The sequence below is a fragment of the Moschus berezovskii genome, chromosome 3 (assembly GCF_049115385.1).
Source record: "Moschus berezovskii isolate FMDL1 chromosome 3, NW_MosBer_1.0, whole genome shotgun sequence".
NCBI lineage: Eukaryota > Metazoa > Chordata > Mammalia > Artiodactyla > Moschidae > Moschus > Moschus berezovskii.
Window position 1 is genome coordinate 107,736,134 of NC_142462.1, and position 27,980 is coordinate 107,764,113.

General features: G+C 41.5%; 1 protein-coding gene across 2 annotated transcripts in view; it reads left to right on the forward strand.

The window, feature by feature from the left end:
- The window catches only part of EXOC4 (exocyst complex component 4), an 853,359-nt gene extending 826,823 nt beyond the window's left edge, over positions 1–26,536 (forward strand). For both annotated transcript variants that reach the window (XM_055421289.2, XM_088834671.1), the window contains exon 18: positions 25,089–26,536. In XM_055421289.2, the coding sequence (XP_055277264.2) occupies positions 25,089–25,326 (238 nt within the window). In that variant the 3' untranslated portion in view covers positions 25,327–26,536. The remainder of the gene's footprint in view (positions 1–25,088) is intronic.
- Positions 26,537–27,980: the final 1,444 nt, after the last annotated feature.

Below are 27,980 nucleotides of genomic sequence, written 5' to 3' on the forward strand. Positions count from 1 at the left end.
CTCGAGGGCTTTGTTATCACTGAATGGAGATATTATCTTTCTTGTCTCATCTCTGGATGCCCTTAAAGCAGTTGCTCTGGTTTAACAGAATGCCTCAACCAAATAAAGATCTCCCATGACTTTCTACAAGTTGTTAGTCCACATCTGTAGCCCAGGAGTTCTTGAAAAAGCACATATTTTTGTTTCCAGTATTCCAATTATAAAAGAGTAATCCACAGCATCTCACGACCAACCAGCTGATTCTGAACCTAGGGAGTTCTTTTCAAAACGCCTAGCACCATGAACGGCAAGGAACTGAAATAGGTTAACTTGTCTTTCCACTGCCTGCTTTTAAAAGGTCAAGATGAAAACAAAATCCAGTGCTGGTATCAGCCTCCTTCACCCACAGGGGAACAGACGTTGCATTCTCTGAGGCCTGTCTGAGAAGCACGAGGCTAAGGCGTTGCAGTATTGATTGTGTAAGAATTAGCATATCTGGCAGATGGGGACTGTCTGAATTCACTCAACTGGGAGGCATCTGGACCAGGTGGACTGGCACTGCTCAACTTTCACGCGTCTGGTTTAGGATTTTAACTCGAGATGTAGCAGCCTGAGATTTCTCCCGTGGAGATCCGGTGAACACATTAGAAGATTTCCACCTTTATTAATTCTAGCACTGCAGCATCAAAGTATTTTCCCCAAGGGCTCTGTTGATACTGTAGGCGTTTATATTTGCATTTCTGCTCTTTGGGAACTGCTGCCTGTGGTCAGCTCTTCAGATGTGGTTGGCCTCTCTAATTTGTCTTCCATATATTTTCAGTTGTCTTAGAGTGCTGAGCTAAATTGTGTGGGTAAATTAATCCTTTTTTTAAGAAACCAGTTGCAAAACATTCTGATTCTGCATCTCTCCCTATCTCTACCTTTTCATCTCTATTTACTTCTTTCACTGTCCTTGCCTTATGTTCCTTTGCTGTCCTCCAGAGCCCCCATATGTCATCTTCCCCAATAGTATAAGGTGAGGCCCGTACCAAGCAGAGGAGGCATAGCACAGGATGCTACCAGCCTGTATATGTCACCAGCAAAAATAACGAAGGGCTTTTGTAAGACCCCTTAAGCAAGATGTTTGAACCAGGATCTTTCTAGAGCTTGACTGGCTCTAGGTCAGGACCCTGAGAATCAAGATAAATCAACATTTGCGTACCCAGCAACCTCAAAGCACTCCAAGTGTACATGGAAAGATAGTCCGTGTGTGCGTGTGTGCTCAGTCATGTCCAACTCTTTGCAGCCCCATGGACTGTAGCCCACCGGGCTCATCTGCCCATGGAATTTTCCAGTCTAGAGTACTAGAGTTGAGCACCATTTCCTACTCCAGGGGATCTTCTTGACTCAGGGATCAAACCCACATCTCTTGCATCTCCTGCATTGGCAGTCACGTTCCTTACCACTAGTACCACCTGGGAAGCCCATCCATCTGTGTTTCCTTACAATAAATCCCATAGCTCATGTTGCCACTTCTGGTGATACTGAGGTTTCTTCCTTCATTTTCTTTGCTGCAGTGTGAAAAGATCCACCTACCTTTCCGTTGTCCCCCTCTCTTGCTTCTATATGGTCTAAATAAAGATCCTGATTAATCAGAGATGGAAGTGGGTGAAACAGCAACATACAGATGCATTCTTAGATGCGTAGATAGATACGTGCACATGAGTGTGGAGTATGTTTGTGTAGAAAAGATGCGTCTCTCAATATAGATATTTGTGGGACTCACAATATCCACCTGCCAAGGCAGGAGACACGGATTCAATTCCTGTTCCAGGAAGATTCCCTGTAGAAGGAAATGGCAACCCACTCTAGTAGTATTACCTGGGAAATCCTACGGACAGAGGAGCCTGGTAGGCTACAGTTCATGAGGTTGCAAAGATTTGGACATGACTTAGCAAATGAACAACAACGACAATTTGTGTATAAGTGTTTGTGTGTGTCTGGGAGTATGGTATTCAGAATATAAACGATATAATCCTAACTTGAAGTGCATGATGGACCTTCGGGAGCTCCATAAACACCCTCAAATTATGTACAAAATCTAGTTTATGGGATGTTAATTTTCTCTGGCAAGATAATCCCTAATATCACCAAGTTTTCAAAAGGTCCTGTGAAATTCTAAATCCTTTCTCTTCAGCCCTCTATGATCCTTGGAACGTTCTGAACAGAAAGTTAGGGATCAGAACAGAGTATCAGGCCAATGATGAAATTATATAGTCTTGCCAGGCCTGTCAGTGATGGTGCACTGTTCACTGTCCACCATCCTGGTCCTCCATTTAGAACTGACTGCTCCTCCCCAGGTACTCATACTGCTTTGCTTAGCTGTTTCCATAGACTGGATGATCATGGGCACAGAGTCTCAGAATACGCAGGCTTTCATTTTATTGAATCATTTACATTTGGAACGACCTCATCTTCTTTCATAAAGCAAGTTCCCACTCCTAAACCTAACAGCATTCTCCACTCAGGAGAGAATTTGGATAGTCATTGACTCCTAATTCTCTTTCATCACACTTTCCTGGTTCTCGCAGTTCTTCCTTCAAGTTTTCAGATATTAATCATTGGTTCATTCACTGTAGTTTTGGTTCTCTGTAAGAGCAGGCTCAAAGATGTGCCAAATTTGAACCTGAATTCTGTTCCCCACCCCTTAACCTTAGAGTTTACATTACAGAAAGTTCTAACGCCTCTCCATGGCTCTTCCATCTATCATATCAACATTTTACATCCTTGTTGACTCTTCCTCTAAATGGCACTCAGTTTATTTTCTGTTTTGCTATTCCCGCCATCACTACCTTCTCACATCTGGAATAAAGCGACGGTTCTAAAGCTGTTTGTCCTTTAGTCTCTTCCCTTTGGTCAGCCTTTGTGATACTGCTTGCCTTAATTTTACGCTCAATACTTGGAGTGACTTTTTGCACATAGTCTATCCAGCCAAACTTTTTAAGCCTGAATACAAATTCTGCTAATCACTGTCCCTTCTTAACTAGCCAGCTTCTCCCATTATTTGTTCCAGAATCTTCCATTCCCAGTGATCTCACAGTCCTCCTTACATGTGATGTATAGTCCAGTCTCCACTTTGTTCTGGCTGTTGTTCCTTTTCTTCTCGTTCTTTTTATTTTATTTTTTTTTACTTCGCTTGGTCTTTTTTTGCAACCCTCGGGCTTTCTCTAATTGTAAGGCACAGTTTTAGTTGCCCCGAGGCATATGGGATCTTAGTTCCCCAACCAGAAATTGAAGTCACGTCCCCTGCATTGAAAGGCAGCTTCTTAACCACCGAACCACCAGGGAAGTCCCTCTTGTTACTTATTCTTAAACTTCCTCCTCTTCAAAATGCATCACACTCCCACCCCTTTTCTGAAATGATTGACTACTCCAGTTGGCACTCATTTTTTCCATTGTCTACAGATATTGGCATCTTATTTGTATCTCCCATAATGCAAGTACATGACATGTGATAGATATTTAGTAAATATTTGATTATTTCAAAGATAGTTTTCTAACCAATGGAATCTTAAGAATAATCAAGGTATGTTTCAGGGGAAAGCAGATAATGGCTGGACCAGTGTAGTCACTGCACAAGTTTTTACAAATATACAGCAAATTCTGAGGTCACTGAGACTCAATTACAATATTTGTCGTGTCTTCAGTATTCCTGTATGTCTTACGCATGTTTAATGCTGATGATTCTAAGGGGTCACCCATGGAAACCAAGAATGGTACTGTCATCAATCAGCTTATATGGTGTAGGTAACTGGGCTTGTCTTTGACTAGGCAAGTGAATATTTAACACAGCTTCCCAAGTATATTCCATGACTGAACTGTGAAATGAAGTCAGCTAGTGTATACCATTACCCTCTGATAAACGTAAGAAGGCATTTCCCATCTCCCAACTGATAGAAAACACCACCAAATTTGTATGCACCCTTCTCTCCCTGTGATTATGGCATCAGATGTGTACAGTTCTATTCCAGTTGATCCCAAATAAGGAAGAACCATTGTAATTGCTGTTCCTAAAGGGTAGCTTAAATAGCTTTAGTCAGCAAAATATATATATATCATCTTTGCCTTGCCATATATTAAATTGCTGACTCTCTCTTCTTTAGACCCAGCAGTCATTTCTTTGCCTCCTTAATTTATTCATGAAGCCTAAAGAAGAATCACTTAGTATTCTTAATAAAATGACATAAGGTTTAGATAATTTTTTACTATATGCAGTAAAAATGCAAATGTGTGTGGCTTACTTTCAAATGCAGACATTAATAACTGATATTTAAACAGGATGGATTAGCAATTTTACTGATATCGTCATGAGATTTTTCCAATAATTTGCACACTCAAAATCAATTTGAATACAACAAGTAAATTGAATTTAACTTTTTGATATAAAATTGTAGTTATCAGCTTGAACCATTAAATTTACTATTTAATATATGCTTTCCAGCTCACTTGGTTAGAATTTCATTGCACCTTATCTATATAAATTTAATTAGGCTTGATATCATCAGTATATTATAGAACTAATTAAAGATTTAGATAAGTGCTGAGGGGTCTTATTGAAAACTCCATAAAGTTCCATTTGGAAAATGAGATATTCTTCCTTCAGTTCATTGTGAGAGAATGAAACAGCAAGAAGTGTTTCTTGCAGTGTTTCTGAAAAATTATTTAACTGGATTTAATGGACTTATTCCATTCTTTGAAGAGCTTTTTAATTACTCTGTATCTTTGTGCAGTCCAACAACAGTTACAATCTGCATTTAAAGATTTTAAAATGCTCTCCTCCCACTGAACTGAATGTCTTGTATTCTGGTGTGTGTGTGTGTGTGTGCGTGTGTGTGTGTGTGCGCGCGCGCGCGCGCGTGCGCGTGTGCGTGTGTGTGTGTGTGTACAAGCCGGATAAACACAGAAAGATCAGAGCATGCCGGCCATGAGCATAGTAGGAAAAGGGAGAAGATAAGAAACCCTGACCCAAGAGAGAGTACCTGGGCAAGCCTGAGCTTCTGAGTGTGGCTTCTTTGAGTCAGTCATTTTGTAGAGATCACTTTGAATTCCCTTGTATCTGCGACTCCACTATAGAATATAAAGCAGATTATTTAAAAGACTGATTTCAACTAAGTGCTTTGTGTCTTCATTACAAAGCACAATAAAGCCTCTTATTACGATGAAGCCACTATTACTTTCCATTGATTATCCACTGAAATAAAGCAGCATCTACTATACTCCCAGGGTGCTTAGTGCTCTTGTCAAAAAGCACATTTTTTTTTTTTTTCAGTACAGATTGAGTGACACAATGTATGGTTAAAAAAAATGAAAGAAAGAAAGTGAAAGGACAGATAACAAATGTAGGCCATCTATGACCAGGCACATAGGCACCCAGGAAGCCAGCCAGCCAGAAAAACTGTTGAGAGTCTATGTGGTGTAATTGAAAAGTTCCAGGCCTTGGGCTTAGGAGAAACAGATTGAAAGCTCTGCTGTTGACTAGCTGTGTGACCTAAGCCTAATCTCTCTAAGTTTCTTTTCCTGGAAAATGGAAATAATATTAATAACGATGCCCCTCCTGCCTACTTCAGCCTGTCTCATGGGTGGGAATGGTTTTTAAGTGTCATTCATTCTAGTTTTAATCCCATTTACTTTTCCACATACAGAAACTGAGGTACAGTGGGATGAGTGGTATGGTCATTGTCACTGATGAACTAGAGGCAGGGCCAGAAATGGAGCAGGTGCTTCTGCACTCAGCCTGCACCATTGCACAGATATAAAAGAACACATGGGCATCTTAGTGACATCCTAGCAGCACTTGGTAGCACTGGGATTTTATTTTTTCCCCAAGCAACTATTTCTGAAACACGTCACTTCAGTTTTCCTGCCCAAATGGTTTGTAAACATTTGTACCCTGTAGTCTGAGAAAACATTTGCAGGAACATTTGGGTCACAAACCAATGTTTGTTTCACCACCACGCTTGAAATGTTTCTCTTACAAAACATTAGAAATGTTTGCCAGTAAAGCAGATTCTCAACAGAAGTATAAGCCTTGAGTGGGAGGGACACCCCCAGCTACCTGCTTGGGGACTTCCTGGCAGCTCCAGGCACAGCAGTTCCTTCCTTGCCCAGAAGGGATGTGCAGCGTCTTCCAGCACGACCTTAGACTGTGACATTCTTTGATTTTGAACTATAATAGGTACATGAACTAAGGTACAGATTTGTTGTTGTTGTTCAGTCACTAAGTCGTGTCTGACTCTTTGCCACCCCATGGACTGCAGTGCACCCAGCTTCCCTGTCCTTCAGTATCTCCCGGAGTTTGCTCAGACTCATGCCCATTGAGTCGATGATGCCATCCAACCATCTCATCCTTTGTCGCCCCCTTCTCCTTCTGCCCTCAATCTTTCCCAGCATCAGGGTCTTTTCCAGTGAGTTGGCTTATCGTATCAGGTGGCCACAATATCGGAACTTCAGCTTCAGGGTCAGTCCTTCCAGTGAATATTCAGTACTGATTTCCTTTAGGATTGATTGATTTGATCTCCTTGTTGTCCAAGGGACTCTCAAGAGGCCTCTAGCACCACAGTTCAAAAGCATCAATTCTTTGGTGTTCAGCCTTATTTATGGTCCATCTCTCACATCCGTACATGACTACAGGAAAAATCCTATCTTTGACTAGATGAGGTTGGCAGAGTGATGATATCTCTGCATTTTAATATGCTAACTTTGTCATAGCTTTTCTTCCAAGGAGCAAGCGTCTTTTAATTTCATGGCTGCATTCACCACCCACAGTGATTTTGGAGCCCAAGGAAATAAAGTCTGTCACTGTTTCCATTTTAGGGGGACTTCATTTAATTCCCCTCTACCAATTTCTTCCCGTTTCCTGATCCCAGGTCTCAAGAGTAGCATTTCTATGGGGCCACAGGAGAACTATCATAAGCCCCATCCTGCTTGCCAACAGAGCTCCACTAGACTATATATGAAGCACTATGGAAGTTCATTAGACTTTTGAAAGCCCTGGAAATTATGAGATGCTAATTCTGAAGGTAGCAGGTATGAGGAAATGGAGTAAGCTCTCTCACTCTTTCCTGCTACCTTCTTCTGCAGCATTTGTGGAAAATTGGATTCAGGAGCCCAGGTTATTTTTGATGTTTTTTAAAATAACTTTTCTCACCAAGGATCAGCATATTTTTCTGTAAAATCTATACCCATCCCACACTAGACCTTCCTCTAGTTACAGTCTCAGTTCAACCCTAAAGAATCACTAGCTGCCGGAAATAAAGATCTCAAGGTCAGCTGTGTGAAAGAGCAGATGATTGTGAGAAGTCTCAACTTTCATTTTAATTTAGCATAAGGTAGTACAACAGTCGCACTTTGAGCTGTAGATGAAAAATAAATCTGTAGATCTAAGAAAGAGACAGATGTTTTTATTTAAGCCAAATTTAAGGATTATATTTGGTGAAGAGCATCTCAGAAAGCTCTAAGAACTGTTCCACCCATTAGAAGTCAAGGTATAGTCATGTAAGCTTTCTTGAAACAGAGGGCTGTACATCAAGTAATGTACTACTGACGTTTACATAACCCAAATATAGGTGTCGTCATAGTGGGTCATGTGACCCTGTACAAGCTCAAGAAGGAATGTTATCTTTTGATGGATTGCCTTGTTGACGCTACAAGAATGTTGCTGTTTCTGGTTGAGCAGGTATTCCTGCCTGATGGCCATGATCTGGTCAATGCATAATACAGATATATAATGCACAATGGGGGAGAGAAAGGAAACCAAAAGGTAGAGAATTTTTATGTTTAAAATTTGTCCTGTCTTTCCATAAAATATGAATTTTACTTCATAGAGCAGTCAGCTTTTGTGACTGCACCTCAGCTTCTCATTTTCCCCCATCTGATACCCAGTTTGAAATAATATTCATGTAGTCTTGCCACTATTGCCTAGAAAATCCCATGGATGGAGGAGCCTGGTAGGCTGCAGTCCATGGGGTCGCTAAGGGTCGGACAAGACTGAGCGACTTCACTTTCACTTTTCACTTTCACACATTGGAGAAGGAAATGGCAACCCACTCCAGTGTTCTTGCCTGGAGAATCCCAGGGACGGGGGAGCCTGGTGGGCTTCCGTCTATGGGGTCACACAGAGTCGGACACGACTGAAGCGACTTAGCAGCAGCAGCAGCAGTCTTGCCACATATGTATATTTGCATTAGCCCTTTACAGTGCTGTCACATATTTAATCATGATAAGTCTCTTGATTATGAGTAAACAGTTTTGTCTCCCGGGACTTGACTCGGGGTGGGAATTGTTTTCTCATGGCCCAAATTAGAGCTTTTCTGGAATGATCTGGGGGAGGTAGGCTAGGGATCTGGCTATTGTTAACCAGCCTGCCAACCTTAGGTATTTAGCCTTTGTGATGCTCAGTTGTGAGGATGAAATCAGGTGAACCTTAAAGCATTTAGCAGTGCCACTGGTCAAGAATCCACCTGTCAGTGGTAGAGACGTGAGAGATGCAGGTTCGATCCCTTGGTCAAGAAGATCCCCTGAAGTAGGAAATGGCAGCCCACTCCAGTATTCTTGCCTGGAAAATTCCGTGGATAGAGAAGCCTGGCAAGCTAACATCTATGGGGTCACAGGATCAGACATGACTAAGCATGCTCACCAAGTGTTAAATAGTAATAAATGGTCATTGTTCACCTTAATAAAAAATCAGGATAAAAAATCAGTGTAATCATTAGTGGATCTTCGATTCAATTATATTTCTGTTACTCTGTAATCATATACCTAGAATTGTTCCCAGTCTTATCCTGTTTTCCTAGTGGAAGTTATTCATCATGAGTTTTCATAAATTTTTCCTGAGAATCGATGATAAGGATGGAGGGAGTTCAAAGGCATTTGGTGCAAAGATGCTGGAAAGTCACAGAACCTACAAAAATGTAGAACCCTGAGAAATGGCTTTAGTTCATTCAGGGCACTCAGTGAAAATGTGAGCTGGTGAAAATATTTCTGTATCTGTCAGCTTACAGAATCTTTTCTGCAAATGTCACAGAAGAACATGGAACTGCAGCAAATGTCTTGATTAATGGATCAGTCTTCACAACAGTATTGGCTGTGCGTATACGTCTTCTGTATAGTTAAGATGGAGTTCTAGTTCATAAAATTAGCATTTTTATAACAGTTTATTGAGATATAATTTACATACCATAAACATTAACCCTTTTAAAGTGTGCGATTCACTTTTCTTTGTGTAGTTGTAAAGTTACATAGCCATCATCACTAGCTATTTTTAGAGCGTTTTTTATTACCCCCCAAAAGAAACCCAGTAGCCACTAGCAGTCGCTCCTCATCCCTCCACCCCACCCCTGACAACCACCCATCTACTTTGTCTCTGTGGATTTGCCTGTTCTGGTTATAGCGTGTAAATAATAGCCTGTGATCTTTTGTGATAAGCTCCTTTTAGTTAGTATGTTTTCAAGGTTCATTAAGTTAGCAGTTGTCTTAATGTTAGGATATGAGACTGAATTAAAAAATCCAGGTACCCACCCCAACACCTGGCCTGTTGGCCTGCTCTTTCTTTTTTATAGGAAGGGAAGTGGGAAAAGGAAAGTAGTATGTTTCTGTTGAAGTATAATATACATACCGTAAGCTATACAAATCTTAACTATACAGCCTGATTACTTTTTTAATATTTACTTTTATTTATTTGCTTGTTTGGCTGCACTGGGTCTTAGCTGTGGCACATGGAATCTTTTAGTTGGGGTGTGTGGGATCTAGTTCCCGACCCAGAGATGGAGCCCAGGCTCCCTGCATTGCGTGGGTGCTTGGAGTCTTAGCCACTGGACCACCAGGGAAGTCCTTGCAGCTTGATTACTTTTTTCAAAGTGAATACACTGAGCTAAAGATAACCAACACGCAGGTAAAAACAGAATGTCAGAATCAGCCCAGAAACTTCCTTGTGTCCCCTTCTTAGTCATTACCCCCAGCACAGACATTTCCTAATTTCGTTTGGTTTGATTTTTCTGAATTTGATTCCCCGCACAAGTGGGGGTCCCAGCCTGCAAGAGCTCTGATTTCAGGATAGACGTTTCCCTCGCACTCAGGGGCCTCAGTCACTGCCTTCATTACCGCTGGTTCCAAGGGGAGTGAAGCAACACCCAGTCTTCCCAGGGCCCCTGACTGCGCAGTGTTCTCCTGACCCCAGGCAGCTTTCCTTCCAAACACTAGCACTCCCTCAGCGTGGACCATTACAGCGGAGGGGAATTTCAGGCAGGTGCAATTTGTGACCAACGTTGACCTCCAAAGGCCAGTCTTTTGAGGGGTGACTCCTACTTGCAATGAAAGCAGCCCCCTGCTCTGCCTTCAAAGTCACCTGCCGTGTCACCGTCTGGTTTTACTCTGAGCAGAACTGTATTCCTCTCATGAAATTCTGTGTGTTAGCCTCTCTGCCGAAATAAGAAAAATAAGGTCTTTTATTCCAGAAATTAAGTTTTCATTTTAAATTCACTTTCTGCTCTTTGAAAACTTTAGTTTCTGTGTGGTCCAGAGCTATAGGTTAGCATTAGCATTTAAATAGAGGTATTAAGCGTACTCAAAGACCTTTCTCTCATAATGTTGCCCTTTCTGGGAGGTTTCTCAAATCTGATACTTTTTCTTCCTAAAAAAAGAGTGCAAATGCTATATATATTTTCCCCATCAAAGCCCTTTTCTCCTTTTCTTAGGAGAAAGGCATCGTTGAGCAGTCTCACTGTTAGTCTTTTTATATGGAAAGGGTCAGTTTTAAAAAATTGCTGTTCCATCCCTCAATGCCTGATTTTCTCTGCTAACTCTAAAAATTAATTTTCCTATGGTTAATTTTATCCTGTTATGTCTCATTTCCCTTAGACATCCTCTGGGAACTCAAACCCCAATTCTAAGAATCTGGTGCCAGCCCTTGCCATGTAACATGCCACTCCCAGCACCAGTGCTTGCAGAACCTCCCGGTAACTGCAGTAGAGGACCCAAAGGGCCAGGGTCTGAATGTAGTGTCAGTCACAGAAGAACTTGACCTTCCTATCAGAGCCTCTATTCACCTACCAAACTAAGGTTATTAAGCCTGTTGTATGTGGTTATCAAGGTATTAAACAAGATGGTGACTTTCCTCCTAATTTATAATTTTATATATAGTTGCGAGCATCTTAAATCTTCCCTCCCTCACATTGAGCTCCCTCAACCAGACCAGTCATGTCAACTAGATATATATAGGGGGAAAAAAAAAAAATATATATATATAGAAAATAGAAAGTAGTGTCAACTAAAGATACATATATATATATATATATATATATGTATATATATATATATATATGCCCAACCTAAAAGTTGAGAGTTATGTTTATTCTCTGGGAATTATTAGGACTTCAAGTCCAGGAGATAGCATCTCAGGTGCCCCTGAGAGAACTGTTTCTAAGGAGGCTGAGGGAGGAGTCAGGCTACATCATTTTTCAGCAAAGAGCAGGTGATCTGAGTATCCAAAGATTATTGTTCATTAAGGAAAACCAGATATCTCCAATTAAGGAATTTAGTGCTGTTCTATGTATGGGAAGTGTAAGCATGTGGGCCCACTGAATTCATTCCTTTCATAAGCATCTTGGCTATGGGGCCAAATCCTGCTTCTTGATTATTCACATCCGTAATTCCTCATTCACACAGGGAGTGGCAGGTGTGGGATGCCTGCTTTTGTGCTTCCTCGAATCCCCCCCACCTCCAACCTCCATGGCCGTGACATCCTTGTTTACCAATATGGCAGGAAATAGTTCATTTCACAGTAGCTTCTGGTGAAAGGTATCCCTCCAGCTTTCTCCTGTTCTTACTGCCAGCCTTCCCTTTCCTCTCCACCTCATCCCAGTCCATGGTGGATACTGTAATAGTTGATTCCAGCGGTGACCTGAACAGAAAGCTACTAGAGGTGAGGACCTACATTTTCCTGGCTTTTCTATCAAGGTATCTGTGCCCTTCTCTCTCTTTGACGTTGATTTTATTCCATTACAAGCTTGGGCACAAGAGTTGTGAGGAAACCTAGAAGATGGATATGGCCTAATAGAGGAGAGCTGAGCAAAGCAAGGAGAAGCTGGGTTGGTCCCACAGCCTGAAGATTCTCTGGCTTCTCAGACCATCTGTCCTCCAGCTGCAGAACCACCTTGAGAGGTCTGTCTAAAACCCAGTTGTCATCATGTCTGAAAATGCAGTTCTGATCTATTTCAAAGACCAGATCATGAGGAGAGACCGTCTCATGTACAGATAAGACTTTTGCAAGCAGAGAAGGAGCAAAGGGCAAGTGCCTGACTGGGAGGAAGGCCTGCAGTGGGCAGACGGAATAGGAGTCGATAAAGGAAAGAAAGGACTCGGGTTGCTGGGAGAAGAGCTTGACGATGTGGTTCAAAGATGGAAACCGTCGAGCGGAAAGACCACTGTGTTTGTCCACTGGGATGTCATCAGTGACCTTTTAGTTTCAGACAAAATGGAGGCCTTTGAAGGATAGTGAATACAAAAGATTTTTTTTTTTTTTTTTGAGAAATTTGACAATAAAAGGGAGAAAAGAGACGCAATGAGACACAGAGTGGACGTGGGATTGTATGAAGGGCTTGGAGTTTGTTGTTTGGCTTGTTTTTTCAAAACATGAGAAACAAGAATGCTTGAAGCAGACGTGAAAGAACCCATGAAAGGGATAGATAGTAGATACAAGAGTTAAAAACAAAACAACAAAACAAAACCCCCGCAGGATCCTAAAGGCATTGGGAGGGATGGGGATTAAAGGCATAAAACCAATCTTAGAAAGGAAAGAGCAGGGAAGGCTAGAAAACAAACCCATCTTTTGAGCCTAGGGTTGAAAGGGGAAAGATTAGTAAGAAATCATTTCAGTGTGGAAGGTGTGATGCCTTACACAGTTATGATAAAGTAGGATCCAAAGAGAATATGTGGTCAGTAGCTGTGGTTTTTTATTTGTGTGCGTGTGTGTGTTTCATTACCAATTTTACATAGTGGGTGTCCTACCATGTCATTTAATTTAATCCTCAAATCTCCCATGAGACGTTATATTATCCTACCTCATTGCATAAATGAAGAAACTGAAGTTAAAATAGGCTAAGAAATTGCTGAGGTCAAACAGATTAAGTAAATATATGAGATTGATATCTAATTCTGCCAAAGAATGAAAGCAGAGTTGGGAGGATTGCACATCACTATCCCAAAACGGACATCTTCTCTCCGTGCCCTCCCCTTTTTCATTTGCAACCGTTTATCCCAGACATCCACATCACCATCCTAGAATTATATTAGAATACCCTTTACCCTGTTGCACAGAGCCACCTGTCTTATTCACGCTTCCCCCACCCACCGGCTGGGGTCAAAGAATCATCGACTGTTCTTTTATCTTGTGTTCTGTCACTTAATGAAGTTTACCGACTGTTGGCTGTCTCAGTCATACTTTCCTTTTCCTTTATTCACCACTCATTAGATGCCCTGTACTCAGCCCAGATGGGTAACAACAAATGGGACAGAATTCAACCCTGCTTTCATACAGCCTGCATTTGAGGATGGGAGACAGACATTTATGTAATCAGCACTTACACAACCCTGTTCCAGCCACTGTTCTTCATCATTTGATCCTTGTTTACCTCCTTTACTTTTGCCTTTCTCAGATGAAGAAAATAAGGCCCAGAGAGAGTCATAAATTGCCCAAGAACAAGAGGCAGAATTGAGATTTGAAACCAGGTTCCTGACTCCTGAGTCCATGATCTTAACCACTGTATTATGCTGTGTCTAATTGTGTGTACGCGCACACACATATTTTTAAAATATATAACAAATATTAAAATATATCTTGGAAAAAATACATATTTTTGATGAGGATGAAAGCTGAAAAGAAAACAAGCTCAGTAAAAAGATAAAGCTAAATGAGGACAGGGCAGGTATCATTTAGGTTAAGGTGGTCAGGGGAAGCCTCACTTATTGATAAGCTGACATTTGAGCAAAAATTGGACTAAATTTCTTTGAATCTTCTATTTTCCTCTGGTCTTCTGCCCCTTTAATCCCATTTGATGCTCTTTTCTTATTTTATTTCAGTTGGCTTGTAGCATAAAGCAGTATAAAACTATGCAGTTCAACGAAGACAGGGGTTATCATCACCTTCTTGTCCTATAACTGGCACTTTTTTAATATAAGTTTAAAAAATGCCCTGATTTAATGCCCTTAACCCAACACACCCTCATGGGCCTTTTTTTTTTTTTAACTAGTGCTATTCTAAAGTTTTCTCTCAACTATTGAATATGTTGTTGTTGTTTAGTAGCTAAGTTGTGTCCAACTCCTTGCAACCCCATGGACTTTAGCCTGCCAGGCTCCTATGTCCATGGGATTCTCCAGGCAAGAATACTGGAGTAGATTGCCATTTCCTCCTCCAGGGGATCTTCCTGATCCAGAGATCAAACCCAGCATCTCCTATGTCTCCTGCATTGGCAGGTGGATTTTTTTTTTTTTTTTTTTTAACCACTGTGCCACCTGGGAAGCCCCCCTATAGGAGATCAGAATTTCTTCTAGACAGATTCGCCTGGGTTTTTCCAAAAAAAAAAAAAAATCTCATCCCATTATTTGCCGCCCATGATTCTAAATTCTCTGGCTTCCTTTACATTATTTCTATTACTTTGTTGCTGTTCCCAGCCTTTCCGCATTTGGTAGCGTTTGACCTTTTCCACACTGTTTTATATGTTCTTGCACCTTAATTAAAGTGTTAGGTGAGATTGGTTAGAAGGAAGTGTCCTTAGCATTCAGCAGATGCTTTCACTTCTAAATTTGATTTGCCTTCATCATTACCCTTTTTTATTTTTCAGTCTGTGTCCTATCGGGGTAGCCATTCAGAATAAATTCATTTTGCTAGTTGTATTTTTTGAGAGGCACTGTATAAAATGGCTCACTGACATCCAAATACGTATCAGCCACAGTGGTCTTTACATCCACCAAATTCATACTGCCATCCAAAGCTATCCATCACGTTTGTCAGAATATTTGGATCTTTAATTAAACACTGCTGGATATTGTACACATTTCCATTAACTCCTTCAATTTCATCAATTATTTTTCTAATTGACATCCATTCTAAGTCACGTGTCCTGGAATCTCAGGTAGCCCAGTTTGTAGCTTTGGCTTATTTAGTTGTTGTTGTTTTTTTCTCTGTCTTTCATAAATAATCTAAAGGTTTAGTAAACACACCCTTGAATTTTTGCCCTCGGGACCTGCTGATTTCCATATGCTCATACTTTACAAATAATCCCCAGATTTTTTTGTCTCTCTGCCCAGACTATTTTCCTTTCTGGCCCTTCATTTCTAAAAGATATAGTCTTTTGTCTTGGCAAAGTAGAGAAATTTCCTAAACACTATTGAAAAGCATGGGAAGGTCCTTGACTAGGACTGAAAGGTAAGGAAAGAGTCAGTGTTTGAGTAACTCAGCCAACTCTTGGCTGAATAGCAATTTTTGCATCTTAAGCCCCCAGCAGGAATAATGGATTGCTTGAACTGTCCATTCGACCTTGTCGAGTTTTTGTCTTAACATACTGATGAGGTAGCTGGCTGGGTAGAGTCGGTTGGATGCAACTAACTGGCACCTACCAGAGTCAATTCATCATCCTGGTCTCATTGGCTTAATATTCTAATGAACATGTTCTCCCATCAAACCGTGCAGTCTATGCCTATCCTCACGGACCTTTCTCCCCAAGCACTACAGGTAGAGAAGAATCTCCATGTTATAAATACAGAAACTCAACACCTGTTACCCCTTCACTTCTCCATTTCATCACCTGAAGCAGAAACCGTGGTTTCTGTACCTTGTTTAGGGCCCTTCAACTCTTTTTCTCATGATCTGAAAGAGAGTAGTCGATTATTAAAACATTTCCCTGGTGTCTTAGAGATCTTTGATCTAGGCCTAGATTGAATTTTTTTTAAAGTGTAGATTAAAACAAAAGCTTCTTGAAGCCAAGGACTATACCTTTGTATATGATATTAGCATTTAAAATGTTATTAGAGCTTCCTAAGCATTAGTAATAATAATACTAGGTTTTCCTTTGAAGAAATCCTTTGTATTAAGTATTGAAAAGTTGATCATCCCATTTCATTGCTTAAAACTGAAAAAGCCATAAGACTTTTGAATTATTTTTATTCAGCATGTCTCAGCAGTTGTCTCCCGGATTGCTAATCTGAGAAATATGGACAATATCCAACACGAAGGCCTTGTGCTAATTGGTAAACAGTTTATAGTGTTGAGGCCACCAAAGTGCATAATACTATGTCCTCTTATCAACCCATGATATTAGATAATTTTTTTAATTGAAAAGACTCTCTAAAGTGATATTCAATAAATTATACTTTTTTAATGGAAAAGACTCTCTTAAATGATAGTCAGCACAGCATAGCTCGCCTTAACCTGAACTCACCTTTTGATAATCAAAAGAGCATTTACAGGAGTATGAGACAAACACAATTATGAAAGTAAAATGAAGGACCTAAATAAAAAATCACAGAACAAGAGGGTAATTCTATTCACTCTTTCATATTTCATTATTTGATAACATCAGAAGATGAATCCATCAGAATTGCTTTGGCAAGTGCAAACAGAAATGTGCCTGATCAATATTTATTAAAACCTTCAAAATGGGAGAAGGAGTTGGGCAGACTTCTTAATGGACTGAATAATTATTCATACCAGTGGGGTTTGACCAAAGGCAGTGCCAGACCAAAGAGACACAGTTTTAATTGTACTGAATTTAAAAATGCAGATCTTCCCCCAGCCCTGTTGCAGAAAACTTAATTTAAAAAATTATCTGATGCAGCAGAGGGTGACATGTGAATCCTTAAGTCGCTGAGGAAGAAATTTTAACCATAGATATTTATAATTTAGAATGTGTTCCAAAGGTGGGGAGCCAAACTTCCAACTAAAGGAACAAAAAGACATTTTCTTCCAGTTTCGGCAATTGTAACTGAGCTTGGGAGAGCGTCCTCATTTCAAAAGAGTTGGATCTCAGAGAAGTTCCTCTGGGGAGTTGTATTTTTTGAAGAGAAATAAAGCAAGGTGCTGGCCACTGCTATCAAAAATATCTGAGACGAATGAACGCAGGTGACTTTAAGGTTTAACATCTCCCCTGGGGAGACAGCCCCGCCCCCCAATACTGGTTATCAGAAACGGACCAATGGATAACCACTGTTTAAGCATAGTGCCGTTGATGGAATCTTTGGTATGTGTACCACATTATATAAAGAAAATATAGGTAGATGACCCATCCAGTTTCTGCAAGCCTTGTAGCAGTGGCCTCCAGGCTCTCTACCTCTTGAAAGGTTTTCAGCTGCCACCAGCTGAAGGAAGTTCTGCACTGTTTTTTTCCTAAAAACCATTCTTCACTTCCCTTCTGGATTATCCTGGTCAGAACAAAACTGCCCAACTTGCTGTAAGGAGTGTTAATAACTATCCCCATGCAGAATACAAATGTAATTCTGCCACAAACTCTCAGAAAATTATTTAGCTTTTCTTTACCTTAGTTTTCTCATTCCTGAAATGGAAATAACTTCAGCTCTTTCAAATTAGAATTTTCAATCCTGTCTGTAATAAACTCTGAGCTCTTTGAAGGGGAAGACAAATGAGAGCAATTATATTTATATTTTTAATAAACTAATTTCTGTTTCTGACACACAGAATTACCATCCATTTTATTATTGGTCTGGAAAGTACATCTGAGCTAAGTTTACACGTGATCAGAATGTTTTCAAATCAATCAGTACTGCATCTTGCTTCCCAGAGCTTAGGGAAAATCAGCAGCAGCTAACTCTAATGGAGGCCCAGTGTGATTTTTTTCAGTGTTTATTATTTATTTATCTGGCTGTGCCAGGTCTTGGTGGCTGCACATGAGCAGCATGCAGGATCTTTTAGTTGAGGCATAAAAACTCTTAGTTGTCACATGTGGGAGTCTATAAATAATTCCCTGACCAGGGAGTGAACCCAGTACCCCTGCATTTCAACAGAGAAGTCCCGGAAGCCCATGATTTTAAAGGACCAAGCAGAGGATGCTGTTGTTGTTCAGTCGCTCAGTCGTGTCCGACTCTGTGACCCCATGGACTGCAGCACACCAGACCTCCCTGTCCTTCACCATCCCCCAGAGCTTGCTCAAACTCATGTCCATTGAGTCAGTGATGCCATCCAATGATTTCATCCTCTGTTGTCCCCTTCTCCTCCTGCCTTCAATCTTTCCCAGCATCAGGGTCTTTTCTAATGAGTTGGCTGTTTGTATCAGGTGGCCAAAGTATTGGAGTTTTCAGCTTCAGCATCAGATCATCCAAAGAATATTCAGGGTTGATTTCCTTTAGGATTGACTGGTTGGATCTCCTTGCAATCCAAGGGCTCTCAAGAGTCTTCTTCAACACCACAGTTCAAAAGCATCAATTCTTTGGCTCTCAGCCTTCTTTATACTCCAGCTCTCACATCCATACATGACTACTGGAAAAACCATAGCTCTGACTAGACGGACCTTTGTCAGCAAAGTAGTGTCTCTGCTTTTTAGTAGGCTGTCTAGGTTTTCCTCCAAGGAGCAAGCATCTTTTAATTTCATACCTGCAGTCACCATCTGCAGGGACTTTGGAACCCAGGAAAATAAAGTCTGTCACTGTTTCCTTTGTTTCCCCATCTGTTTGCCATGAAGTGATGGAACTGGATGCCATGATCTTAGTTTTCTGAATGTTGAGTTTTAAGCCAGCTTTTTCACTCTCCTCTTTCACCTTTATCAGTAGGCTCTTTAGTTCCTCTTTGCTTTCTTCCATAAGAGTGGTGTCATCTGCATATCTGAGGTTATTGATATTTCTCCCAGGAATCTTGATTCCAGCTTGTGCTTCATCCAGCCCGGCATTTCACATGATGTGCTCTGCATCTAAGTTAAATAAGCAGGGTGACAATATACAACCTTGACGTACTCCTTTCCCAATCTTGAACCGATCCATTGTTCCATGTCCAGTTCTGACTGTTGCTCCTTGACCTGCATTCAGGTTTTGCAGGAGGCAGGTAAGGTGATCTGGTATTCCCATCTCTTGAAGTTTTCCACAGTTTGTTGTGATCCACACAGTCAAAGGCTTTAGTTGTAAAGGTTTTAAATAAATCCAAAAATACCAGTGCTTGAATAGCATCTTCTGTAACCTCTTTGTTTTTCCTGTCGGAGGCAGAGGTTCAAAAGCTGATAGCAGTTATACAAGTTCTCATAACTAGTTAGGAAAAAATTAAAAACTTAACCGGAATCTAAGCTTAGTTGATCTCTTGAGTATTTACTTCTCCAGGTCTTTCTGCTATAACTACCTCTCAATTATTTATGAGATGATTATCTAGTTTATGGATTATTCAGTTCTTTTCCTATTTCCCCACTTATTACCTTATATACCATTGAGTGAGCAGAGAAAACAGTAGTTGAATATTTTACATGACAATTTAGTGACCTGTCAACTACTTGTTTTTTATGAAATTGCTCATAATGCTGCAAGTATTGGCTGAAAAGAATTTGGGGAGCTACGGTCAATACTAAATTATATTCAGGTAAATTTTTCTTCCTTAGAAACTTACATTTAAGAAGTCTGCTCCAGAGCCTAATTCTTTTATTGACATTAATACTCTCATATTGGGAGAAAGGACTAGACGAGAAAGTCTTCACATTGAAAAGCCAGAAGTCTTTCCTGTGACTCTTGAATGCTGAATATACAACATGACTTCATTATTTGGTTTAGAGTGCTGTATTCCCAGATCAAATCCAGTGTTATTCAAATACTACTGCAAAATATATAAATGAATTTTGAATTGTCACAGTACTACTTTGTTGCATTACAATGGAAGGCAGAGGGTTGAGTTAATATGTGAATTTTATTTAATTTATATTTCCTGAATCATGACTAAAAATGAATAAGCTCAACAAGTATCCTGTCCAATTAGTACTTTTGCTTTTTATAGTTTCTGTATTAGGGGTGACTTTGGAGCAGGTGTAGGGTTCAGGGTCCTTCATTTTGAGGCCCTGAACAGATCACCCACACTCTCTATAGCTCAGTTTTGTTCATTTATAAAATGTGGGTGATTTCAGGAGCTACTTCAAAGGGTTGAATGTGTTAATGTAACTAAAATTTTGACATCACTGTTAACTATTACAATGATCAATAAAACCCAGTCTGAGACATAGCTGTGTATCTGTGGAAATATAGTCTCCATTTGGAGATCCAGGAATCTGAACCCCAACAGTGGAGGGAGGCGCAGGGCAAAGCTTTCTTCAGCGACTGTGGGCAATGGTGCTTTCCTTTCGCCCCCAAACTTTATGGACCGCCTGCAAGAACAGGGATGAGGGGGTCACTGGGTTGAGAATAACTGGTCTTATTAGGGCTTTCTTCCCTCCCTTGACAAAGAAGAGAATGGAAACTCTTTCCTGAAGCTCTCAGAGATACAGTGATAATTTTGAGTTTGGTGAAGTGGGAAGGAAAACCAGGGGTGAGAGACTAGAACTCTCCTTGCTTTGTGTCTGTGAAAACAGGAAGCACTGTTAAAGAAAAGTAAGCAAAGCACTAATACTCAAAAGATACAAAGATATCAACAGTTTGCTTATACATATATGCATACCCATGTACTTTAAATGGGCTTTCCCAGTGGCGGAGTGCATGGCATCCCACTCCAGTATTCTTGCCTTGAGAATCTCGTGGGCAGAGGAGCCTAGAGGACTACAGTCCATTGGGTCACCTAGAGTTGGATATGACTGAAGCAACTTAGCATGCATGCACACACATTAAATATATATATATATATATATATATATATATATATATATATGTAGGTAAAAAATTGTTCAACTTCATGTAAATTAAAAGAAAATGAGGAGCTAGGGAAAATGAAGAGCTGTCATATGCTATTGGTAGGAAGATACTGATACAACTTTTTTAGAAAGCAATTTGGCGGCATTGCCAAAGTCCTAAAAAATATATATACTTATCTTTTGACTAATTCTGTTTTAGAAATCTGAACTCAGGAAAGAAAGTTTTTTAAAATGGAAACAACCCAAGTGTCCAATAGTATGTCATCCTAAACTTTTCAGCTATCAGAAAGAAACAGTAGACTTCTACATGTGGGGGAAAAAAATCTAGAAGGAAATGCTAAATGTGGTGTGTCTTTATGATGGAATTATATGAGTAATTCTTTTCAGCTTAATCTTTCTGTATAATCTGTGTCTCCTGTGTGAAAGTCACTCAGTCATGTCTGACTCTTTACAACCCCATGGACTGTATAGTCCTGGAATTCTCCAGGCCAGAATACTAGAGTGGGTAGCCTTTCCCTTCTACATAGGATCTTCCCAGCTCAGGGATTGAACCCAGGTCTCCCACATTGCAGGTGGATTCTTTACTAGCTGAGCCACAGGGACAGCTATGGCACATGTATTAATGTCCAATCACAGAAAAACAAACTTTATTTTTACACTTGGAAAAGAAGATTTGTCCAACTTACCAAAATGTCTTTCATATGCTTACTGTTATGAATGTTTTCAGACAGAATTACTGGGGAGAAAAAGTTGCAGTGCAATACCATTAAAATAAAATAAGGGAAAAAGTAAGGAAGAAAGGTCTGTGGATAAAGGAGAGATGAGAAAGATATGAAGAAATAATCTGCTTGGACCCGAGCAAAATGCAAACGTTGTCATGTTATAGACTGTGAGACCCATCTATATGACGTTGCTTTTCTATCTTTGTACTCTCTCCCTCTCCGCTCATTAAACTTGGGAACTCTGCCCAAAGGCACTCAGCAAAGTGAGAGAAAAATGGCAGGGAGGAACCACCTCCGCACAGAACGTTCCACCCCTAAGGGGGACATGGATCTCTGGTTACTGGAATGGGATATTTGGTCCATGTCTAGCAATTGGACTCTGAATATCACTAGCTGTGAAGAAACTTGCTCTACAAGTCACAAACCAGAAAAAGTCTAAATCAAATGTGTATTCCACTGATCCCGTCTCGGCAGTCAAGTAAAGTGCCATCTTGTATAAAACGTGGGGCCCTGGAAGCCATGGCTTTATCAATTTGTATTGATAAAGATCAAGCTTTCATTTTCCCGGGGCCTCAATAAGCACTGATATTTTCCCACTTGGATTGCATGTTCATTTCAGTGTGTCACTGTTTAGCATGGAAGCTCATCCTAATTGTATAGTTCAAGGCATTTTCCTATTTTCTCCTTAGGGCACCCTGTAGCACCCTTTCTCCACCTCCAAGTAGAACTGTTGCTATGCTGATTTAGTATACCCTTTGCTCCTGGGTACTATTCTGAAAGATGAATGAATTTCCTTCTGTCTTTAAATATTTATGTTTCTTTATGATCTAATATATCATCGTAGTTATGGGGAATTTCTTCTCCTTAACTATGGAAAATACACCATCAGTTACCTGTCAATTTTGTTTAATAACTCAGCTTTGCAGTTCTGAGGCACTGTTCATCCGAGGCTCCTGAGGACTCTTTTAGTCTCTCAGTCCACTTCGCAGTGTCATTCTGGGATTTATAAAGGTCTTCATCGCACAGAGGATATTGAAACATTAAGAGCTTAAACAGCATGCCCTTTATCACTTATCACACTGGAGGCTCCAGGACTAGAAATCCAGGCATCTTTGTCTTGTTGTCTGCTCCCAGCATGAAACCACAGTCTCTGTAGAAAACCAGCCAGTATCCCTGGAAACAATTCATTGGATTTTTCAAAAGAAATCCAATTTCACTTGGTCTGGTGGGTTCAGTGTTACTTCTTAAGATAAATGATGAAAATATCAACATCATAGTACAAAGAAACTCAATTCTTTTGGTTTAATCTCAGTGAAAAGCATCACAACCCACCTACTGCTTCTGTCTCCTTCCCTAATGCTTTGAGATCTTTGGCTCAAGGAGGTGGGAATGGATCTGTAACTGTTCCCTTACTATACAGATGCTGGCTCAGAGTCTTGCCTAGCTCTAAACTTTTAGGGATCACAGTCTCTGGAGATGGAGGTCTTGGGGACCTGTGCTTTTCCTAACTTCCCTAGTAACTCTACAGTTGGCAAAGCACCATTCTAGAGCTTCAGCTCTCAAGTCCCTTCTAGCTTTTTTTTTTTTTTTAAGATTTTTTGATGTGGACCAAATTTGCTACATTGCTTCTGTTTTATGTTTTGGTGTTTTGGATCCAAAGCATATGAAATCTTAGTTTCCTGACCAGGGATCAAACCCACACTGAAAGGTGAAGTTTTAATCCCTAGACTGCCAGGAAAGTCCTGTCTTCTAGCTTTGAAAGAACCCTGAGCTCCCAATCTTCTTTTATTCCATGTGACAAATTTAGCTTCAAACATGTGTCCTTAAACAATTATTTCAGTGTTTTCTTAGGTAGTTCCCTAAATGGACAGCTGTCTCCCTCAACTGTGCCTCTAGGGCCTTGAGCCAAATAGTTCTCAAGTCCCTTCCTTTTTGCTAGAATTATATCTGGTCCCTTCCCAGATCATCCTGCTTTCAATAGTGCCATCACATTAATCTTCCAGAAGCTTGGAATGCTGCCTCTGTTCTCAGCAGAACCTGGGACCCCAAGTGGGGAGTGCTTTACTGACGTACCTCAGTCTCAAGGTCTCTATGGACTCAACTAACCTGATGCCAGACTCTGTACCCTTGGCCTTTAGTGCCTTTTCCCACAGCTCCCCTCTGTTCAGCTTCACTTGCAAGCCAACCAGCTTGCTCTTCCCTGTCTTCGCTCATCTCTTTTCTTTTCCTTTAGTCTAGAATTTCCTTCCTGGAAGCCCCACCTGACAGTGTCCTACCCCATAGGAAGTCTTCCTTGGTCCCTCACGTCCCAGCAACACGGCCTGGTTCCTCCTTCCTCTGCTCTCAATTCATAGCATTGAGACCTCACTCAGGGCACTCGGAGCGTCATGTCTCTGTCCTTGAAGAAGAGTACTGGACTTAGAGTCCGAAACCTGAGTTCATCCTAACACAGTCACAGAGGTCTCTGTGACATTGGGCAAGTCCTGTCGCTTCCCTGGGCTTCAGTTTTCTTATCTGAGGAAAGGGAGTAATAGCTCCCTAGGTATTATGAGTGTTACATGACCCAGCACATGGAAATTAACTTTGCCAGCAGTTTTCTCTGCTTTTCATTACCTTCTCCTACTTGTCTCTGAGCTATTTAAGGAAAGGGACTGTGTTTTGCTCATCATTATATACTACTATTTTTATTACTACATTACGATTAAAGTATTATTACAGATCTGTTTCCAGTAATAATAGTTAATGTTTATGGAGCAGGTAGAATTGTGTCAGGCACCATTCTAAGTACTTAATATGGATGAACTGATTCTTCCAGTGACCCTGAGAGGTACTATCGCCTCAAGAGCTACTCTTATTATCCTACTTTATGGAGAAAGCCATATATTTCACAGAGCCTCCAATGAATATGTTGATGAATGAGGGGCTGAATGAGATCGAAACAACTAGCAGTGTCTGCTGGACAGCTCTCTCTCTCTCACGTCTGTATCCCAACTTCCCTTTCTTTTTTATATCCTGAGGCACATGCAAAATTAGGAGAAAGTCTTGAGTGATCTGAGACCCTGATGAGAGGTCTCTCTGGGTCTGCATTTAGACTTCTCGTGAAGTGAGTTCCAGGATGACAGATATCATATCTGTCTTATTCTCCATCATAGTCACAGGACCTGGAACAACGTCAGCGTGCGTGCTAAGTCATTTCAGTTATGTCTGACTCTCTGCGATCCCTTGGACGGTAGCCCACTGGGCTCCTCTGTCCATGGGATTCTCCAAGTAATAATACTGGAGTGGGTTGCCATGCCCTCCTCCAGGGGATCTTCCCGACCCAAGGATCGAACCCATGTCTCCTGACTCTCCTGCACTGCAGGCAGATTCTTGACTGCTGAGCCACCAGGGAAGCCTGGAACAACATCCAGCGATAAGTAAATGTTTATTGAATAGGTAAATGCAATAGCTTATGAACAGCACATTCATTACCACCGAAACCATGTAGACTGCTGACCGTGCAGCCAGTGAACCCCACTGTATCTTGCTTTCCCAGGCAGTACTACGAGATGCTGTACAACACGGCCGACGAGCTCCTGAATCTGGTGGTGGACCAGGGCGTGAAGTATACGGAGCTGGAGTACATTCACGCCCTGACCTTGCTGCACCGCAGCCAGACGGGGGTGGGAGACCAGACCACCCAGAACATGCGGCTGCAGCGGCTCAAGGAGATCATCTGCGAGCAGGCAGCCATCAAGCAAGCCACCAAGGATAAGAAGATAACTACAGTGTGAACGGGGTGCATGGCGGGAAGGGGCCAGGGGATGGGTCACGTTTGTTTCCTCAGTCACAGTCCCTTCTTTGGTATGTTAGTTGGTGTGTCCTGAGCTGACTTAGTTTTCTCCACACTGATGCTTGGGTGGAACGAAGGCACAAGGCTCCTTTTCTCTTTCTTTTCGGCTTTTCTATAAACGCTAAAGTGACTTCACAGTACAGAGTGTCTGGGTTGGACATTTACTTTGATGTGGTCAGTTCTAGAGGGTCTAGGGTGCGATGGGGAGGAAGGTTGTAAGCCACAAAAATGAATACATGAATGACTCACACCCAGCAGTCTTTGGTAAATAGATTGTTACCTAAGTTCTAGTCCCTTCCTAAACTGCTCAGTGGGGTTCTAGTACATAAGCAGTAGGATTTTTATTCTCTTTACCTGGTCAGTTTACAGTTCTACAAAATAAGTGTACGTGTGTTGCTTTCTGTCTGTATTACCAATGGCTTCTCAGCTAGCTGTAGTTTTCAACCAGTTTTCCCAACCAAACAGGACCTCTTCGCCTCTTCAGGTCTTGGGGGATAAAGTCCTTTTATCTCAATCCTTGGGAGAGTTTCGTATGCAGTAGCCTGGACCCAGGTGATCTGTTGGCTTGATGCCTTGTTTTTATTTCTGCTGTATCAAAACCAAGCACCACCAAATTAATGACAAAGACAGAAGAATGAAAGGTGATTCAACTCTTCTTGATTTTTTTTTTTTTTCTCCTCCACGCGCCAAGAGAAAATGATGGTTAGAGAACTTTTAATCTCACTTGACACCTTGCCTGGGTGTTAGTTATTCTTAAATGCTCACTCTCCATGGGAGCCCCTAGGCCTTCCTCATCTTAGAAGGCAGTTCCAGCTGCCAGCCGAGTGCAGGGAAGCTGGTGCAGCCACGACCTCCCTCCTCTGTGCACCCCCTGCCAAGGCTGCTTCTGCAGTGCTTTCAGCTGGGGTGGGAGCCTGCTGCTTCCCGCACGCCTGCCTCCCCACTGTCCCCACGGCTCCAAGTGCTCTTGCCACCTATGGCTGATGTGTCACAGAAGAAAGCAAAGCACTGACTGGGACACGTGGCAAAGAAAGCAGAAAGGACTTGGACGACGTGAGGTCACGTGTCATGCCCTGATGGTCCAGAATTTTACACCTGTTTGTACAACTTAGGTCTTGGTGGGAAAAGCAGAAAATTAAAAAAACAAAAACTCTTCGAGAAGCTTAAATGTTGTGTCTTGTTTTTCTTGTATTTATTCCGCAAACATACCCTGAGACCCTAATATGCGCCAAACGCTGCGGGGCACAGATCCCCAGGATTGAGGGCTCCCGTATTACCTACCTGGAAGACAGAAGAACAGAAGCTGGGCTCTAACCAAAATCCTAAGAGATGTACACTCAGGGCTGAGTTCGAAATCAGGTCAGTGGGGCGGGTTTGGAAGCCTCTTCTTGGTGGCTGTGGCCTGCCCTCAGCGCTTCTGTGCCCTCCCTTTCTTCCCCTTCCTGTCCACTCTGGACAAAGAGCCCTGGAGTGGTGACAAGGAGACCAGAAGAGCCAGGGTGGGGTTGGGGGTGCTTAGAATCGTTTAATTGGATGCTGAAAGGGACATGGGTTTGGACAGAGTAGACTGCCAAGAACTTTGAGAACCAACAGACAAATAGCAAATGAACTGTTTCGGGGGAGCATTTAGAAAAGCGAAATCCCTGCTTTGCTTGCAATAATGATAGGCTTGGAAAATGTCAGTTCTGCACAGAAAAAGCAATCTGTGATTCTTTGTCCCAAATCACTATGCAGGATGGTGCATCAGTCATTATTCTTTAAGAGATCAAGAATAGCTGCTCAGTGGTGATCCTGTGGAGGCAGATGGAGCTGGTACAGCCACCTCAAGACCTGCCTCCATCTGGAACACAGTGAAGGTTTCTACTTGTTATGGTCCTACTTTGGGGATATTTTGTGAGCCTGCTTTTGTGCTGTTCACAGCTATGATCAGAAATCATGGGAGAGAGCCAGGGTCTCCCAAGGGCAAGGTCCAGCATCCACTCACACTGATATGCGGCCACAAGAGTTCATTTCCACTTCCTAAATGTGCTTTTGCCGTTATAAAGGCCAATAAAATAGGCCTCCCAGAAAGGGCTTTAAAATAAAGCAAACTATCATCTTGCTTTTCTACAAAGTGACAGGTGGAATGGACACATGTGGGATACACTCTGTACCACTGTCAGCACCATGGAGAAGGCTCATGAGGAAGGGTCTGGAGGTGGACCACAGACAAGAGCCCAAGGAAGGAGGGCTGGGAGATGAGGTCCAGCCCAGTCATCAGAGAACCAACTCCGTAAGCCAGAGCAGCTCTAGGGAGAGCTTCCTTCTATTATCGTCACGTCATCTGCCCTCTGGTACTTAACATGCTGTCCCGCAACCATGCCGTCAGTACTATGGTCTTTCAGGGCTTGGAAGATGCTAAGTGAAATCTCTCCCAACTCAGCCTCCCTTAAAACAAATTTTTTGAAGAAGTACTCATTCAAAGGATAGGTTCCTTTGAACCTTGATAGATTTTGGTCAGTTGTATTCTCAGAACTGCTGACAGTGGTTTCTTCTGGGGTGTTTTGTTACTTTTGATTATCTTATTATCACTTGTGATTGCACCTCTTAATTTAT